The 20,351-nt window shown below is 30.7% G+C and overlaps 1 protein-coding gene across 1 annotated transcript; it reads left to right on the top strand.

Annotated features, from left to right (window-relative positions):
• The first annotated feature begins 6,489 nt into the window (after nucleotides 1-6,489).
• Nucleotides 6,490-13,842, top strand: cplx4c (complexin 4c). Its single transcript, XM_067363762.1, has 3 exons — nucleotides 6,490-6,650; nucleotides 13,128-13,215; nucleotides 13,618-13,842. The coding sequence occupies exons 1-3, from the start codon at nucleotides 6,490-6,492 to the stop codon at nucleotides 13,840-13,842; spliced, it is 474 nt and encodes a 157-aa protein (XP_067219863.1).
• The last annotated feature ends 6,509 nt before the right edge of the window (nucleotides 13,843-20,351 follow it).

Raw genomic sequence — 20,351 nt, 5'->3', positions numbered from 1 at the left:
AGTGTCACGCAGGGAATTGTGGGAATGTCAATTTACGTTTTTTTCACTGTAAATTTTACAATGAATTGTTATTTTTCACGTCCAAAAACTGTGAATTTAACGGTATTTTACCGTAAAATTACATTAAATGTACCGTTAGATCTATTACAGTTATTCACCGTATATAGTACGGAAACTTTCTGTAAACCAATTGACAGTTTTTCACCGCAGCATTTTTACAGTCTTTTACTGTTAAAATCACGGTACTTTTTTACAGTGTATTTGAAACAAACAAACAAACAAACAAAAGAATTGTGATTATCGATTTATCCAGAATCGTGCAGCTCTAATTATAGCTCAAACATTTCTCAATTTCATGTAGTTTAAACTGATGTACTAAAATAACAACATATTAAAAACTAATTCAAATGAATGAAAAAGATGGATGTCAACATCTAGACAGACACAGACATGTACAGATGGATGGATGGATCTGTAATATTTAATCAAAATATAATAACTTGCTGCAGATCTGAAACAACTTTTGTATTTATTTTTCACTGACATCATCTAATTAGCCCCTCCCCTCCAACCACCTGTCACATACAAACACTTGTCAGGATCCGATCAGTTCCACATGGAAAAAAATCAACATTTTCTCACTAAATGTCCTGTTTACTCAGATAATACTCACAACAGAAGAGAGTTTTCTGCGCAGGCTTTGATGTCTCTGTGTTCACCTTCAGGTCTGTCGATTTCTCAGCTCTTGATTACATCCATAGTGATCATCTAAGATGAGGATGTTCAAATCAAACTCCGAGTTTATCCGTCTGTCAGTCAGTGTAGACGTCTGGGGTTCTCCTCAGACAAAGAGAGGGCGTCTGGCAGTGCCACACCTGGATGATTTCAGGATAGTCCCCAAAAGAAGGTCTCAGTCTCTTTGCACTTCCATTATTATCCAGAACTGATGACATACAGGTTCCCGTTGTGCAGCTATCAGGATTTTATTATTCATCCCAGAATCTCACAGAAGACCACCACATAATCCCGGTCCAGATTACGTAACATCACCTGGAGTCTCCGCCCCTTCTTTCCGTCAATCTCTTTCTGTATCTCTCCCTGGAAAAGCATTGATTTCCCTCCGTCATGAATTGAAATCCTTTCCCTCTGCTTTTGCTCTATGTGGAACAAGCTGCAAAAGATGGACGTCTCCTCACTGTTCCCTAGCAACAGCATCCCAGCCTCTCCATCCCTGTACGACACAGCCTCTCCTCTGTAAATTCCTCCCTCCTGTCATTCTCTCTCACAGCTGCTCGGCGCTCTGGACTGCGTCTGTGAACAGAGGCTCGTCCCTCTGTCTCCTGGAGCTCTGTGATTGGTGGAGACACATTTCCTGCTGCTCTCTGATTGGCTCGGGGTCTGTTTGATGATGTCATCTGTTTAGTACTCAGGAGGCTTGTGTATCATGACTCGCAGGCTTTGTGAAGTGCATGTACGTGCTTAGTGCATGTAATATGACATTTGCAGTCTATAAAGGCCAGAAAATTAGTCATGCAATGTTTCTTTACATAATAGTTAATACAAGGAAACAGTAGAGGTTAAGCAAATATATATATATATATATATATATATATATATATATATATATATATATATATATATATATATATATATATATATTAAAAAATGTATTTTAAAAACTGCATTAATTATTTTTATTGCATTGGTAAATTTAATACCAGTTATTTATAAATTGCAGATATTTTAAACCTGTAAAACAAAGGCAAATTCACTCCCAAAATAAGTAGCAAAAGGGTCAGTCTTTGTCATTTTTCCTATATTTTATTGCATACATTTTAACATTGGACCCCCACATCTTTTTGAATGTAACATAATAATAAATATATAATTTATTTAATATTTATATAATAATTTATATAATAACAAAATATAATTAAAAGAGTAAATATTAAAGTAATGACTATAATGATAATAATTATTATTAAAATTAAATTCATATAATAATTATAATAATATTACAACTAAAAATAATAATGTTAATAATAAATAATAATATAATTACAATTATAATTATTTATCATTAATATTATTAATAAAATAATAAAAATATATTATTAATAACAATTACTATAATATTTAAAAAACAATTTTGTTAACAATAATAATTAATAATAACATAATTACAATAATAATTATTTAATTTATTAATAACAACAATAATAATAATAATGACAACAATAATTATTATTATCATTACCACTAAGAATATAATATTTAAAATAATAATAACAATAACAATTATTAAAATTATTTATTTATTATTATTATTATTAACAATAATAATTATTATCATTACTGATAATAAAATAAATGTAAAATTAAAATGACAATTACTATAATATTATAATAAAAACAATTGTGTAAATAATAATAATTAATAATAATAATTACAATAATAATTATTTAATTTATTATTACTATTATTATTATTAATAATAATGATGATAACAATAATTATTATGATCATTACTACTGAGAATATAATATTTGAAATGCATAATTAAAATAAGAACAATAACAATTATTAAAATTATTTATTATTATTATTAACAACAATAACAATTACTATAATATTATAATTAAAAACAATAATGTTAATAATAATTAATAATAATAATTATTTAATTTATTATTATTATTATTATTATTATTAAATATCAATTATTATCATTACTACTAAGAATATACTATTTAAAATGTAGAATTAAAATAACAATTAATACAATTATTATTAATATTATTATAACAATTGTAATTAAAATAACAATTGATAAAAAATAACTATAATAATAATTATTAGAATTAATGATCATAATTAATATTTAATCTAAAAAATAATAGTAATATATTACAATAATATTTTACACATTATGATCATTAGTGAGGCTAAAGTAATGCAGCGGTTTGGGGTTAGGCTTTGCAAGGCCATTAAAACACATCCACCCAGAATTTAAAAGTGTCTGTGGATGAGTGCCTGTCAAATGTGAACAGCCAGAAACATCATAAACTCTTTTTAAAATGGTCCTCAAATGGTTTTGTCAATCACTGAGAATACTTCATAATGGACGAGAGTGAATTTAGAGAGATGTTGTCTGTTAGAGACGGAGCCTGGGGTTTTCCTGTCAGGACAAACACTGACCTGAAACCTCACAGACATCCATTAATATCCTCTCAATCATTTCAGGACGGGCAGCCATGTGGAATTCAGCACTGAGTGCTTTCTTAGTGTATTTTAGCCTCTTATAGTTCACAAAATGTATGCAGTGATTCTTAAAATCAAAATGTTTATCTCAATGCTAGAAGTATTTTAAGTGCACACTATATACCAGCTGTGAAATTCTAAATTCTAAATTAATTCAACATCAGATCCAAACCTGATGTTCAGCTGTAGAGACTCAGTGCTGTACTTCACTACACTCACCACAAGATGGAGCTGGAGCTTAAACAATCCTCCATGAGGTTCCTGTCAACAGGCAGCAGAGCAGGAACAACTCCATCTTCTTGACTGATTATAGGAAAAAAAAAAAAAAGAATTCAGTTTTTCAACTTTATATTTATACTTCACATAGAGAAGAGTAGGGTAAGAAATAGCCAAAGTTTACTTTCCTCTAATCAGTGTTAAATTATACTGACTATAAAATCTGGAGTTGCGTCCCAAATTATGTACTTACACACTACCTACTCATCTGTGCAGTCAGTGATGTGTAGTAACTGATCACATGTAATCTAGATTACGTAATCAGATTACAAATATGAAACACTAATTAGATTATATTACGTTTTAAAATACTCATAATCAGACTACAGTTACTTTTTTTTATTGATTACATGTTATTCTCACAATGGCAGTAAGACTTTGAAAGACTTATAAACACATTAAAATGCACAAATTCACATCATTTCATATTTACATGCAATGCAGGTCTTTTTTGACCAAATATAGTTTCTCCTGAGATTTTACCTTCATTATTAAAAGTCGACAATAATAATAATAATGAATAAAATAAAGTTCATTGTTCTCTGATGTTGGTTAATGGTCACATTTCATGCAGGTAAACAAATAAAATGTGTTTATTTTTATTATTAAAACTGCCAAACATTATGCCAAAAGTACTAATCATTTTAAATGAAGTTTAATTTTGTGCACAAACCGCATGCCCACAAATACAAAATCCTAGTAAATAAATAAACGGATGGAAAAGGTTGCAGACATGTCGTTTAGAAACACCATATTGGTCTTGAGCTCAGGAGAGATGGAGTCTAATTTAAGAACAGGCGAACAGACGGGGGTCTTAATCTGAAGAGTGAGATTATGAAGATCTCACCTCCATGTCTCTGTCCAGAAGTTTGAGACCACAATGAAAATCTGGATTGTTCCCACCCCATTTAAACCTGGAAATAAACAAAGACAAAGTTATGGTGCAAAGACATTTATGTGCACTAATTAAATGTATGTAAATGAGTGTCACTGACGTGATCTCTTTATACAGGTGCTCGGATTTTCTTCATCCACTGAAGCTCAAGATGCTGGAGATCGTGATCATCACGGTTTGTTCATAGCATCAGTTCTGCTGTCAATAAAGCAAAAGAGACACACCAATATTAAGACAGTCACAATTTCACATCAGTGATATATAGAGTTATTTATTTACTATTAATATATATTATTTATTAATTTTTTATTAACTTTTTTCAATGTTGCTTTGCATTTCATTTTGTTTTTATTTTTATTATTATTTTTAAATTTTATTTTAATATTTTTATTTCAATTTTGAGTACTTAAATTTCATTTTAAAAATAATTAAATAATAATTTTTCATTGACATATTTATATTTTATTTCAGCTGTTTCAATTTAGCTAAAATGATTTTTAATATTTTTATTCAACAATTTTATAATTTTAAAAATAATTAACTAAATAATAATTATTTTTCATTCAAATATTTATATTTTTTATTTCAACTCTATTTCAATTTAGCTGAAATGATTTTTAATAGCTTTTAGTCAACAATTTTATCGTTTTAAAAATAATTAACTAAATATTAATATTTTTTAATTCAAATATTTATATTTTATTTCAGCTCTATTTCAATTTAGCTAAAATGATTTTTAGTCAACAATTTTATAATTTTAAAAATAATTAACTAAATAATTATTATTTTTCATTCAAATATTTATATTTTATTTCAACTCTATTTCAATTTAGCTAAAATTATTTTTTATAGTTTTTAGTCAACAATTTTATAATTTTAAAAATAATTATCTAAATAATTATTTTTCATTCAAGTATTTATATTTTATTTCAGCTCTATTTAAATTTAGCTAAAATATTTTTTTTAGTTTAGTCAATTTTATAATTTTAAAAATAATTAACTAAATAATAATTATTTTTCATTCAAATATTTAGATTTTATTTCAGCTCTATTTCAATTTAGCTAAAATTATTTTTTATAGTTTTTAGTCAACAATTTTATGATTTGAAAAATAATTAACTAAATAATATTTTTTTTCATTCAAATATTCATATTTTATTTCAGCTCTATTTCAATTTAGCTAAAATGATTTTTAGTCAACAATTTTATAATTTTAAAAATAATTATTATTTTTCATCAATTTTTATATTTTATTTCAGGATTATTTCAATTAATTAAAATTATTTTTAATAGTTTTAGTTAACGATGCAAAACATTGATCTAAGTTCATGTTTCAGCGTTTTACGCAAACAGTATTGTGGTTAAAAATGTGTATTAAAAAGGTATTTTCACTAGTTGTCTCAGACTTTTGGATGATACTGTACATCTTTTCTGTTAATAAAAGGAAGCAACACCAGTCACTGAAGAAAAAAAAAAAAAAAAGATGCAAGATTTACTTTGAAACAATTTTCATTCAGAAATCACTGGTAAATTTCAAAAACACAGCAAGTGGTATTGAATTAAATGTGAAATTTGTAAGTACGAAAAACTGAAATGTCATTTTCTTGTAACACATACACCAATAATCTTTGCTTTAGCATTATTTACTTTAAAAAATCATTTTTTTTTCTTTTACAATATATTAATTAAGAGCACATTTCATATCCCCAGTATTATGTGAGCTGCTGTAAGAGTATCAATAGCCGCGCCGTCCTTGGCTCAAGGTGAGGCCAACACAGGTTTTGATGGGGTTTTATAATAAGCTAATCTCTTGAGCCGTTTTCATCACACCCTCATCTTCACCTCAACAACAGGTGCCAAATCTGAAACTACACCTCTATTGTCTTCATATTCTTATTGTTGCTCCAAAATATAAGCTATAAATAGCTTCAACGCCTGCATTACTGAACTGGAAAGGTTACTTCTGGAAAGCTGTGGGTCAAATACATGAACTAACTCCACAAATTAAGTCAATATTGGATAGTTAATCTATTCTTCAGGTCTAAAAGCAGAGAAGATGGCGTTCCTCCTGCAGCAGATGTTGGGGGACAAACTGAAGAACATGACAGGAGGAGGCGAGGCTGCAGGCGAGGCCGGGGAGGAAAAAGAGACGGCGGCGTCTAAAGGAATGAGCCGGGAAGAGTTCGAGGAGTACCAGAAACAGCTCATCGAGGAGAAGTGAGTAAAACTTTCCACACATGAGAGCGGCTGCCGTATCATGCATTAGTTGTCATTTTGATGCTGAAACTGCAGATTTAACATTTTCTGATCCATTTTAATGATGTCAAACCGCGAGTAAAACGTGACAACCTTGACCACACAATGTCCTAATCAAAATAAGCAACAAGCAAAGAAGATTTTGTCATTGCTTGGTTTATATTTTGGTTGCTTACAATGAATCTAATTGGTGCACAATACGTAACTTTTGGCCCTCTAGTGGTTAAAAAGCAAAACTGCATGCATTTTCTGGAAGAACATTGTTTTGGTTGTGCTTTGGCTCTGCGTTACTCTGACAGAAATGTGCTCCGACTTGCTCTGATGTCATGTTGACGTATATCGACGACTCTCACGACGGCGAGGCGGATGTGTGGGATTACGCATTCGGGAGCAGTTGCTTTCAATGGGAAAAGACGTGCTGACGACGACACAGCTTAATGCGAATTGGTTTAAACAATCGTGATGTGTTGTTTGTGATGAGTTTGAATACACTGATATCTTGCTTAAGTTAATTGCTGCGCGTGAATTCCTGCGTGACGCTTTAGTTAGCGGTCATAAAGTGCGAGATATGATGTAAGTAGCTGAACTACACATTTCTTGATAACCGTTTCATGCTTGAATAAACGTCAAAGATAAGGAGACTGAGAATGGAGATGGATTTTAAAGCTATTTTTGTCCAATTTTTTGGCTTTCAAACATCTTAAAATCCACATATGTAGATCAGAGAAAGTTAATATTGTGTTATTTTAAACGTCACTCCTGAATGAATCAGCTGTTGGAATGAATTAGACATTTACCGCCACCTACTGGCAGTTTTAGTTTCTTAGAGTATATTTTAATTTTGAAAAATAATATCATAATTCCATATGAATAAAAAAATATATTATAGGTCACACAAAAAATGAAAATTCAGTCATCATTTACTCAACCTCATGGTCCAAAGGTTTGTGTAATAAATTCTATGTTGAATCAAATAAATATATTTCTTTCTGAATCCTCTTTTTGTAATGTTTATTTGATGACTTCAAATAATCTTTTGGGATCATTTCTCAGCCAAATTTGATGTGCTATTAATCTAATCATGTAATTAATTAGATTAAAAATTTAACACATATATTTACAAACTTTTATGTTAGATGCGATTAATCACGATTAATTGATTTGACAGTATAAATTATGTGTGACTATTCATAAACTGACAGTGCAATCTCTCTACGGGATATGTGATTGTTGTTATTTTTCTAAATAAATATCTACATACATGTCTAAAGTAAAAATGGATGGGAAAACATGTGTTTTTGGTAAAATTAAACAACAAGTAGGCTACTTTGGATTTCAACAGACCAAAACGTAATTTTCCCATAAATACAAATGCATCTGCTTTTTGCAACTGACTGATCACAACAATATCTGTACGGACGAGGATTAGGGCCAAGCAATAATAAAAAAAAGAAAACCATCTCGAGATTAAAGTTGTTAAATTTCGAGAAAAAAGTTGAGATAAAATGTTGAGAATAAACTCATTAAATTACGAGAAAAAAGTTGTTAAATTTCGAGAAAAAAGTTGAGATAAAATGTTGAGAATAAACTCATTAAATTACGAGCAAAAAGTTGTTAAATTATGTGAACAAATTAGTAATTTAATGATTTTTTTTCTCGTAATTTAACAAATTTGTTCTCATAATTTAACAACTTTTTTTCTCATAATTTAATGCGTTTATTCTCAACATTTTATCTCGACCTTTTTCTCGAAATTTAACAACATTTTTCTCATAATTTAATGAATTTGCTCTCGTAATTTAAAGGATTAGTTCACTTTTAAATAAACTTTTCCTGATAATTTACTCACCCCCATGTCATCCAAGATGTCCATGTTTTTCTTTCTTCAGTTGAAAAGAAATTAAGGTTTTTGATGAAAACATTCCAGGATTTTTCTCCTTATAGTGGACTTGAATGGGCACCAAACGATTGAAGGTCAAAATTAATAGTTTCACTGCAGCTTCAAATTGTTCTACATGATCCCAGAAAAAAATTGAAAATTATATAAGTTTTAACCAGAAATGCTCATCTTGAACTAGCTCTCTTCTTCTTCTCTATTAGAATTCCAGCAGTGTAGACGCTGCTAAGCGTATTACTGCCCTCCTCAGGTCAAAGTTTGAACTAATTTTTATATGCAATATGCTAGTTCAATAGTATATAACAATTAGTTCAAACTTTGACCTGTGAATTTTGACCTTCAACTGTTTGGTGCCCATTGAAGTCTACTATAAGGAGAAAAATCCTGGAATGTTTTAATCAAAAACTTTAATTTCTTTTCAACTGAAGAAAGAAAGACATGGACATCTTGGATGACATGGGGGTGAGTAAATTATCAGGAAAAGTTTATTTACTAATAGACTAATCCTTTAATGACTTTTTTCTCGTAATTTAATGACTTTATTCTCAACATTTTGTCGACTTTTTTCTCGAAATTTAACAACATTTTTCTCATAATTTAACGAATTTGTTCTTGTAATTTAATGACTTTATTCTCAACTTTTTTCTCGACCTTTTTCTCGAAATTTAACGACATTTTTCTCATAATTTAACGAATTTGTTCTCGTAATTTAATGACTTTTTTCTTGTAATTTAATGACTATTCTCAACATTTTGTCAACTTTTTTCTCTAAATTTAATGAAAATGTTCTCATAATTTAATGAATTTGTTCTTGAATTTAATGACTTTTTTCTCGTAATTTAATGACTTTATTCTCAACATTTTGTCGACTTTTTTCTCGAAATTTAATGAAATTTTTCTCATAATTTAATGAATTTTTTCTCGTAATTTAATGACTTTATTCTCAACATTTTGTCGACTTTTTTCTCTAAATTTAATGAAAATTTTCTCATAATTTAATGAATTTGTTCTTGAATTTAATGACTTTTTTCTCGTAATTTAATGACTTTATTCTCAACATTTTGTCGACTTTTTTCTCTAAATTTAATGAAAATTTTCTCATAATTTAATGAATTTGTTCTTGAATTTAATGACTTTTTTCTCGTAATTTAATGACTTTATTCTCAACATTTTGTCGACTTTTTTCTCGAAATTTAATGAAATTTTTCTCATAATTTAATGAATTTGTTCTCGTAATTTAATGACTTTATTCTCAACATTTTGTCGACTTTTTTCTCGAAATTTAACAACATTTTTCTCATAATTTAACGAATTTGTTCTTGTAATTTAATGACTTTTTTCTCGTAATTTAATGACTTTATTCTCAACATTTTATCTTGACTTTTTTCTCAAAATTTAACGATGTTTTTCTCGAAATCTAACTTTAATCTCGAGATGGTTTTATTTTTTATTATTGCTTGGCCCTAATCCTCTTCCGTATATCTGGAAGTTGCAGGTTACAGTTTTTCTTAACAAAAAGCTGCTGAGCAAAAACTACAACAGATTTCTTCATACATAGTACAGTAAATTAAATATTTCTTCTTTTGGGAGCCTGAGCATCATAAAAACAAGCATAAGAATGAGAATGCATGTATGATTTGTGCATTGAAGATCACTGAAATTGCGATTTATTTTTGATATCCGCTTCTGTAATTACACATTATCAGTTAAAATCAGTTAAAAAAAACAAAAAAAAAAACATATAAATGTATCATTTTATAATTGTAAAATAATTAACCAAAATAATAATTAAATACAAAACAATTAATACAAAAATTAACTATAATTGTAAAAATATTTCTAAATTAATAACTATAGGAAATGTGATATTTTGTCAGGACCCCAGTATTTTTACCATCATATTTTTTTGTATAAAACTTAATTAAATGCAAGAAAAAAAATCAATGAAAAATAATTAAATAATTATCATTTCAAATTAATTAATAATAACTAACTATGGTAACTTTTGGCAAGAAATACAGTTATTACAGTAACAGTACAGTATTTTGCCAACAATAAATATATATATATATATATATATATATATATATATATATATATATATATATATATATATATATATATATATATATATATATATATATATATATATATGACTATAAATGGTTCAGTAGACTTCTAAGACATCCGAAGATTACAACAAACAAAGCTATAATTGAGATAATATCACTAAAGATATTAAAGACATTGATAGCTTTTATTTAAATCCTTTATAGGTAATAATATTAATATAATATAGGTTTCAATACCACTCAACCCACAGTGATGTTCATAAACATAATGAAATCGTCTTAGTCTGTAATTATTGTCTTATCCTAATTCCCATTTCCTGTAGCCTGCCAGCCAAAAGTGGGATCAGTCCGTTATAGCCGTCATTGCTGATCTGAGGTCGACTGGTGTCAGAGATGCATGACAGCATACATGAGGATGTGATATTATTTAAAACATCTAGTCAAGTCTAGTGTGTCATTTATACAATGATAAAAATAAATAACGAGGCTAAACTCTGCCTGGCTAGACTGTAAGACTTCAGCCGGATATCTGAAGATCAACAGTGAAACGAGAAACCGCTCAGTGTGAAAGCTACTGTGACGTCTCGGAAAAAAGACTACACACATTGCCGTAATGTTGCTATACCTTATCTCTTTATATAACTCCCGATGGCATTAAGTCCAGAACTGGGTCACGAGAGGCCTCATCGGGTCAAATGCCGCGGCCTTTAGTGTGATCCAACCACTAACTGTCCAGAAGTCAGATGCATCGCAAAATGATCACAGATTTAGGGACAACTATCTGAAATGCTCATGCAATACATCTGCTATGTATGTTGTTTAACAGCTCAAGTAAGTATTACAGCGTTTACCTCGTTTGACTCTAGATATAGAGCCACCTGCTCCATATTTTACCCATAAACCCGTTTAACCTTCTTAGGCTCCTCCATCCTGCTGCCAGGGTCAGCTAGTAACTGGGCTATTATTTGTTTCTGTATAAGGAACAGTCTGTATATACGTATGAACGATCGCTAATCTCTGTGGGTCAGAGTAATACGATTGTGAGGGTTAGAAAGACGGTCAGATTGATTGGTTTCATGTAAAACCACTAAACCGCATGTAAATAATTGCGTAATTTCTGCCTGTGTAAATTAGGTTAATCGTGCCAGTTCAGCTGAATCCAGATGAATAAAATAAAATAATGTTTTTAATAAGATCAATTAAGCCTACTTTTGTACCATTTCTATATATATCAGGCATAACATTATGAGCACTGACACTGATCATCTCTTCATCACGGCACCTGTTAGTGGGTGGATATATTAGGCAGCAAGTGAACATTTTGTCCTCAAAGTTGATGTGTTGGAAGCAGGCTGGACCGTGTGGTCCGATCCAACAGACGAGCTCCTGTAGCTAATGCTGGTTCTGATAGAAAGGTGTCAGAATACACAGTGCACAGGGCTGTTTTGGCAGTAAAGGAGGACCAACACAATATTAGGAAGGTGGAAATAATGTTATGCCTGATCAGTGTATATTTATTAATTAGATGATTGCCATTAGATTCACATATTTCTTCTGTAATAATTGCTTTATTTATTTAATCAACATAAATTCTCATTAATATAATGCATATCAAAGTTTTACTTTTGATGTTTTTTTTTTAAATGATTGCCATTAGATTCTCATAATTGCACTATTTATTTATTTAATCATTAATATAATATAAATGCATATATGGATGTTTTACTTTTGATGTTTTTTTGCCATTCGATTTTCATAATTGTACTGTAATATTTTTGTTTTTAAATCAATATAAATTCTCATTAATATAATGCACATGGATGTTTTACTTTTGAAGATTTTTACTAAATAATTACAATTAGAATCTGATAATTCTTCTGTTGCTTTATTCATTTAATCAACACAATTCTCATTAATATAATGCATACTGAAGTTTTATTTATTTAGCTTTTTATTAAATTATTAAATTCTCATAATTGTACTTTTTTTTATTTTTATATTCAGTGCAACTAATACTACCTTGCCTATAAACACTTTACAATTTTAAATAATATATCATTATTTTATTTTCACATTACAGTAATGAGAAGTTGCATAAGAATTTGCTTAATTTTCATGAAAATAATGCAAAAATGCAATGCAAAAAATTCAATTTCTTATTTCTATAATGAGAGATTTACCCAGCTGTTTCCTCGTAACATATTCCAGATCCATCTATCCATTTAATAGAGCAGAATGAAACTGATTACTGAAAGCTAAAAGTCCTAAGCAAACCCCACAATGCTGTTTCTAAAGTATTGACCGTGCACAAAGCGTTTGTAATGCTGAAGACCTCAGGAAATCCACCTCTGGATGTGTTAAGTACATTATCTCACATTATCTTATCAAACTCTGGTCTAACATGAACTAAACCTGTTGTAATAAAGAAACATGAACAATGCAGTAACGTGTTGCATGTTTTGTTGACAGGATCGCCAGGGACAAGGAGTTTGCTACGAAAAAAGCCGAGAGAGCAAACTTACGAGTGCTTCTACGTGACAAATACAGACTACCACAGGTAACAGATCACAGCTTTATCAATTAGCTTTCAGATATTTTCATTCATAATATAACATATGCTGGGTTAATCAACATGTCCAGATCACATTTAATTTGTTTTTAAGCAAGTAAAAGACCTTTTAGTATAAATGTAAAAACGCTTTTTTAATGTGAAATCTTTACTGATTTTTATGAAGTAAACGTATATGTAAGAATAACTTTTATATTGTCAGATAAATACTTATTCTACTGAAGAACTTAAGTTTACTTGATTATCCATATTCAATGTATCCATATTTAATGGTTCCATTAAAAAAAAAGAAAAGATTTTTCTAACTGCAGTATTATTTGATATGTCAGGCTCACACTTATAGATGTTGTAATATGTCTGGTTTTCACACTTGCAACTGTTTGTAAACAGAGTGCACAAGACGACGCCACCGTCCAGATGGCCGGAGATGACCTGGACATTCCCGAGGAGCTGGCCAAGATGGTGGACGAAGACGAGGAGGAGGAAGAAATAAACGATTCTTTTATGGGAAAACTCCAGAACATGGACGTGGACTTTGATTCAATCAAGGCTAAAGCTCAGAGCACGATGACGGAGGTCAAACAGGCGGCGGAAGACAAATGTGTCATGATGTGATTAAACTTACAGTAAACCACCCATCATCAAAATGTATGGATTCGGAAGAATTTTTACTTTTTTGTTTCTTCATTTAATGATTAATGATAAAAAAAAAAAAAAAAATATTTGTCATTTTCAAATGAAAAGGCAGAAGTTTTATTTTCAAGTGGACTGTCCCTTTAAGAGGATAACAGTGCAATAGACTACAGAGGCTCACAACATGCTTTAGACAAATAGGACAAGTTCTTGGATTTACATCCTCTGCTTTAAAATCAAACATACATAGTCCAAACTTACATGAGAGGGAAATAAAATAACAAATACCAATGTTGTTCAAACTCAGTCCTGAATATTAAAATCTGATTGGTTGAACTAGGATCACGTCCTACCTGGGTGAATCATGTCAAGCAATACAAAGCTGTGCACATCTGCTGTTTTTCTGAAAAACAATGAAAAATCAATCATTAAACATCTTAAAATAACATTTCTTCATCTGAAGTAAACATTAAAATCAACAAAAATTCGATACTTTACATAAATATATTTTTACACGTTACAAAAAAGAGAAGATGCATAAGAATGAGCTTAATTTTCATGAAAATAATGCAATTATTAATTTCTTTCTCATAATATATCCTGTTTCCTTATAAAATATTGATTGGTTGAAGTCCATAATTTGTTTGGGAATTGTTTTATATACATGTCTTATCTATTTCTTTCTTTATGTTTCTAGTCAGTTTAATGTAATGCTTTATTGTATGATGTTATTGTTGTAAGCATGAATTCAAAATAAAGCATTTGCCATCTTTCCATAAAAAATGAGACCAAGTGAGTGTTGCACCTTGGGTAACATTTTACAATAAGGTTTCATCTGTTAAAATGACTAACAATAAACATTTACTAATACATTTTTAAGATCAAAAGTTAACATTAGTTAATGCACTGTGAACTAACAATTTAAGTAACATGGACAAAGGTTAATAAATGCTGTAAATATATATTGCTCATTGTTAGTTCATGTTAATGCATTAACTAATGTTATTGTAAAGTAAGATTAAAAACACTATAATAAACATGTTTGATTCAGCTTCTGATTACAGTTTTGTTGGATTCATTGATCAATCCTTGTTGGTTTTACATGCATAAAGATGCACATGTAACTCTTTTAAAGCATTATTTAACCACTATTATCCTTTGTCTTTTTTATATTCTACATAAATCTATTTACTAAATCTTGATTGAGTGGAGACCAAAATGTCACTTACATTTTTGATTATGGTTAACCATTGTTTCCAGACTTAACCTTTACCTAATTCCAAGCCTGACACTAAACATTAACCCTTTAATGAACCATTAGAGCCTGACGACAATCTCAATGTGAAGAAGGGAAAACTGGGACAACACCATCAGCTAATTAACCTTCATTACAAAGCAACACTAATTAAACTGCCATTGTGATAAACAATAACAACTGCAGTCAAAGAGTAAACTTTTAGGAATAACTAGGAATATATAGTACACAAATCGTATGGACACTTTTAAATCATTTTTGGAGCTAAAATCATAAAATCAAAATGATACATGGTCAGAATGAGTAAATGATGACAGAGTTAGTAGGCCTGTTTGTGAATGAACATCCCTTTAAGATCAATCCACTACTAGTTTAAACACTGTAGGGTTTACTTCAGGAATACCTTGACCTTTTCTTCATCCTTAAATGTTAGAATGATGAACAAGAGTTTCTTCTTCACATCGGACAGCAGATTATCTGTTCTATCCCTTCTCTGCACCTGCCATCACAACACAGCCTAAGAAAAGATAACCACAGACTCTGGATTGCTTACTTAGCATTGCTTCATAAACTTCCTATAGATAAAGCATTGGTTCTGTGAATAGACAGGAGATGCTTACTTAGCAGGGTGTTTCTACAGATAAAAAAAAGCTCATTGTGAAAAGCTCATTAACCATTGAAAGAAAGGCTACAGCAAAAATTATTTTTTTTGTTTTGTTTTTGTTTTTTGGGAAAAGTATGATGGTAATGCCATGCTTTTCATACTAAGTACCTTGGAGCAACCATGCAAATGATTATGGTAATTTTAAAAGTCAATATAAAACGTTCACAAACCGTTTTACTTCAATAAGGAGAAACATTTACAAATTAACCCTCTGGCCTTCTTCGTTTAGATGTCACACTTACCTTCTTTACGGTCAAAAGTGACCGAAGCCTTGGAAAGTAACTTTTTTGTTCCTCAGGAAAACCAATGTAATATATTCTTGTTCTATAATATTTTTTGATTATTATATAAAATTTTGAGGGTATTTTATGATACTATGCAATATTTATACAATTTTTATTAACTATTTTTCCCCATTGAAAATAATAATAAAAAAAAAATTCTAACATATTTTTTAATTATTTTTCAATTAAAGCAGTATTCCATGTTAAAATAGAGACAAGGCATTTAAAATAAATTTTTTTGAAGGTAGATTAGTGCCATTTGGTGAGAGTAAAAAAAGAAAAACTTATGCAATGACATGTCGTAACCACTAGATTCCCATAGAGCTCTATATAAAATTCTCTAGTGGTTTTTGGACACAAACACTTATTTTTATTAAGTTTTGGATATGGATTTAAACTTAGACATTCTCAAAGACTACTTTTTGTCAAGGTTTAGATTTTTTTTTTTTTTTTATGTTGATTTGAAGCGTCGGTTTTTGCATTAATTTTACTACAGTCAAACCTGAACATAGAGGGCGCCATTTTGTTACACGTAACATCAAAATTCAATGAAAAATAACAAAAATGAACAGGTGTGTTTTATAACAGCTTAAAAAATCTGTGTTTGATCTGATTTCCACACTGGTTCATTTGTATGTGTATAATGGTGTGTTGTGTGTGTGTTTGTCTGTGAATGTGTGTAAGTGAGTGGGTGTTTCTATTTTGTACTCTTGGTGTTTTAGAGTGTAACCCCTTTCTTGCAGTCCATTTTTACTGCTTTGTGGCTGAATTTTTGCTTTTATTTCACACATTTGCATAAACTTGCTCTGTCTTATAGTCGTGCTGGTTCATATATATGTGTGTGGGGGGGGGGTGGTTGTGTCTATTTTGCACTCTTGGCATTTCAGAGTGTCCCCCCTTCAGTGCTGCACACTTTGTTTCTGCACAGTGTCTGATTTGTAGTTTGTACCAACAAAAGATTCTCTGAGTTGTTGTATTTTTTCGTATTTCCCATTCATTTCCTATGTCGGTCATTTCTGACCGAAAAGAAGGTAAGTGTGACTATTTTTTTTACGATGCCTTAACATGTCCGAATCATGTCCTTGATTTTTTTTGTGTGTTCATATTGGTAATGCTACAAAAGTCACCAAGTGTCATCTCATTCCGACAAAGCTACGATTTTTAACAATTCAAAATATAAAATCTTTCGGTCAGAACTGACCGAAGAACAGATTATTCAACAAGAAATACTGTAGTCAAAAAAATTGACTCTACTGTCACTTTCATGCATGAATCAATCAAATGTAATCTCTGAGAGCAGAAAGACAAAAAGGGTGTTCATACAAGTAAAATAAGGTATTACCATGTTTGGGGTGATGATAATACCATGCTTTTCATTTAAGTAGCCTACTTTGGGGTAGGCCTACCATACAAATGTTATGGTAACTATAAAACCTTCACAACCATTTTACTTTCATAATAAGAAATATTTGTTTCATTTACTTCTATAACTACACATATTTGCGACTGCACCAGATTATTTGCATTGGATAAAAGAGGCTATATGTAGAATTCAGAATCCCTTGTTATTAGTGACACCGGTGGTCATTAAGTGAACTGCAGCCAGCGAATTATTGCTCGTGCTTTTTCGATTTTTGATTAGCAGTAAAAACAAGTTGGAAATACCTTTTTCAGTGATATATGAACATCCCAACACCGTTCACGCTGCTGAGAGTGACATTTAGATGAATATGTAAATATGTGCTGCGTGCACTCCTGTCAATAACAAAATAAAAACACAACAGCAATGAAAAGTGGTGAGAAAACAGCATTTAAGAAAGCATCTGATTATAAAGATGAATCATAACAATTCACCATCATCATGCTGACAGATGAGGTAATTCACATTACACTGTTATGATAGTTGATTTTAAAGTATATTTTAGACTATAGACTGTATAGATCTAACTACTGTATGTGAGACAATAGTTTAAATGAATCCCTTTTCTTTACATGACACATTGACATTACAGTACAGAATAGCTCTTTCGGCATTATCCTGAACATTAGCATTCGTTTCAGGTGGAAGAGAGGCTCTCGGGAGCAAGTGTAACCGTCACTTTGATTTTCCCAGCAAAATCGCCCCGAGTACTTCACATAAAAATCAAACTGAATTCTGAACCGCATACTTGTATAATACTCTTACCACTTTTACCATCTCTTTCTATGGCAGAAATAGTAAGAGTGATATGCTTGTATGCGGTTTACAGTCTACTGACTATAGGAAGTCAAAGAAGGTCTCGTTTTTTAAGTTTTGTTACAAACTGCTCACACATTGGCAACAAAAAGTGATTAATACATATTAATTCTTAGAATAGCCCCTTTAAAGCATCTGCTAAATGCATAAATGTGTTAAACAAGAAATACTGTAATCTCAGGAAGCAGAAAGACAAAAAAAGGGATGTTCATACAAGAAGAAGGTATAACCCTGCATGAAAAAAATACTATTATAGTAAATACTATGGTTTTTGAACCATACTATAGTAAATTGTAGTATACTGTATATATTATAGTATTTACAACCCTTTGTTAATGAATGCTACAGCATACTGTAGTATTAACTATAGTGAACTGATAAATTGTAATAAATACTGTAGTATACTTTAGTTTTTACTACAGTAAATTGTGGTGTAATGTAGTACAAACCCGATTCCAAAAAAAAAAGTTGGGACACTGTGCAAATAAAACTGTACAATATTTTATTCAGAATACAACATAGATGACATATCAAATGTTTAAGCTGAGAAAATGTATCATTTTATGGGAAAAATAAGTTGATTTTAAATTTCATGGCATCAACACATCTCAAAAAGTTGGGACAAGGCCATGTTTCCCACTGTGTGTCATCCCCTCTTCTTTTATAACAGTCTGCAAACGTCTGGGGACTGAGGAGACAAGTTGCTCAAGTTTAGGAATAGGAATGTTGTCCCATTCTTGTCTAATACAGGCTTCTAGTTGCTCAACTGTCTTAGGTCTTCTTTGTCGCATCTTCCTCTTTATGATGCGCCAAATGTTTTCTATGGGTGAAAGATCTGGACTGCAGGCTGGCCATTTCAGTACCCGGATCCTTCTTCTACGCAGCCATGATGTTGTAATTGATGCAGTATGTGGTCTGGCATTGTCATGTTGGAAAATGCAAGGTCTTCCCTGAAAGAGACGACGTCTGGACGGGAGCATATGTTGTTCTAGAACTTGGATATACCTTTCAGCATTGATGGTGCCTTTCCCGATGTGTAAGTCCGGATGATATGGCGTCCCAAGAACTTCAAATTTTGATTCGTCTGACCACAGAACAGTTTTCCACTTTGTCACAGTCCATTTTAAATGAGCTTTGGCCCAGAGAAAACGCCTGCACTTCTGGATCATGTTTAGATATGGCTTCTTTTTTGACCTATAGAGTTTTAGCCGGCAACGGCGAATTCTGGAAGTATTCCTGAGCCCATGTTGTGATTTCCATTACAGTAGCATTCCTGTATGTGATGCAGTGCCGTCTAAGGGCCCGAAGATCACGGGCATCCAGTATGGTTTTCCGGCCTTGACCCTTACGCACAGAGATTGTTCCAGATTCTCTGAATCTTTGGATGATATTATGCACTGTAGATGATGATAACTTCAAACTCTTTGCAATTTTTCTCTGTGAAACTCCTTTCTGATATTGCTCCACTATTTTTGGCCGCAGCATTGGGGGAATTGGTGATTCTCTGCCCATCTTGACTTCTGAGAGACACTGCCACTCTGAGAGGCTCTTTTTATACCCAATCATGTTGCCAATTGACCTAATAAGTTGCAAATTGGTCCTCCAGCTGTTCCTTATATGCACATTTAACTTTTCCGGCCTCTTATTGCTACCTGTCCCAACTTTTTTGGAATGTGTAGCTCTCATGAAATCCAAAATGAGCCAATATTTGGCATGACATTTCAAAATGTCTCACTTTCAACATGTGATATGTTATCTATATTCTATTGTGAATAAAATATAAGTTTATGAGATTTGTAAATTATTACATTCCTTTTTTATTCACAATTTGTGCAGTGTCCCAACTTTTTTGGAATCAGGTTTGTATATAGTTGTAGAAAACTTACAGTATTGGGTAATTTGTTTATATTATTATAGTTGTTATATTACCACAGCAACTATAGAATTACCACAATAAATTAATTCAAGTACTTTACTATAGTATGGTTCAAAAACACTATAGTATTAACTATAAATTACTATATTATTAGTATTATATATATATATATTTTT

This window comes from Chanodichthys erythropterus, chromosome 16 (genome assembly GCF_024489055.1).
Source record: "Chanodichthys erythropterus isolate Z2021 chromosome 16, ASM2448905v1, whole genome shotgun sequence".
Lineage (NCBI taxonomy): Eukaryota > Metazoa > Chordata > Actinopteri > Cypriniformes > Xenocyprididae > Chanodichthys > Chanodichthys erythropterus.
This window is presented reverse-complemented; position numbering and strand designations above follow the sequence as displayed.

What these genes read in the sequence shown, in the direction of transcription:
- cplx4c (XM_067363762.1), top strand. Translation starts at nt 6,490, where the DNA reads ATGGCGTTCCTCCTGCAGCAGATGTTGGGGGACAAACTGAAGAACATG. An exon ending in AAACAGCTCATCGAGGAGAA is followed by an intron (nt 6,651 to 13,127) that starts GTGAGTAAAACT and finishes TTTTGTTGACAG; the next exon opens with GATCGCCAGGGACAAGGAGT. An exon ending in ACAAATACAGACTACCACAG is followed by an intron (nt 13,216 to 13,617) that starts GTAACAGATCAC and finishes GTTTGTAAACAG; the next exon opens with AGTGCACAAGACGACGCCAC.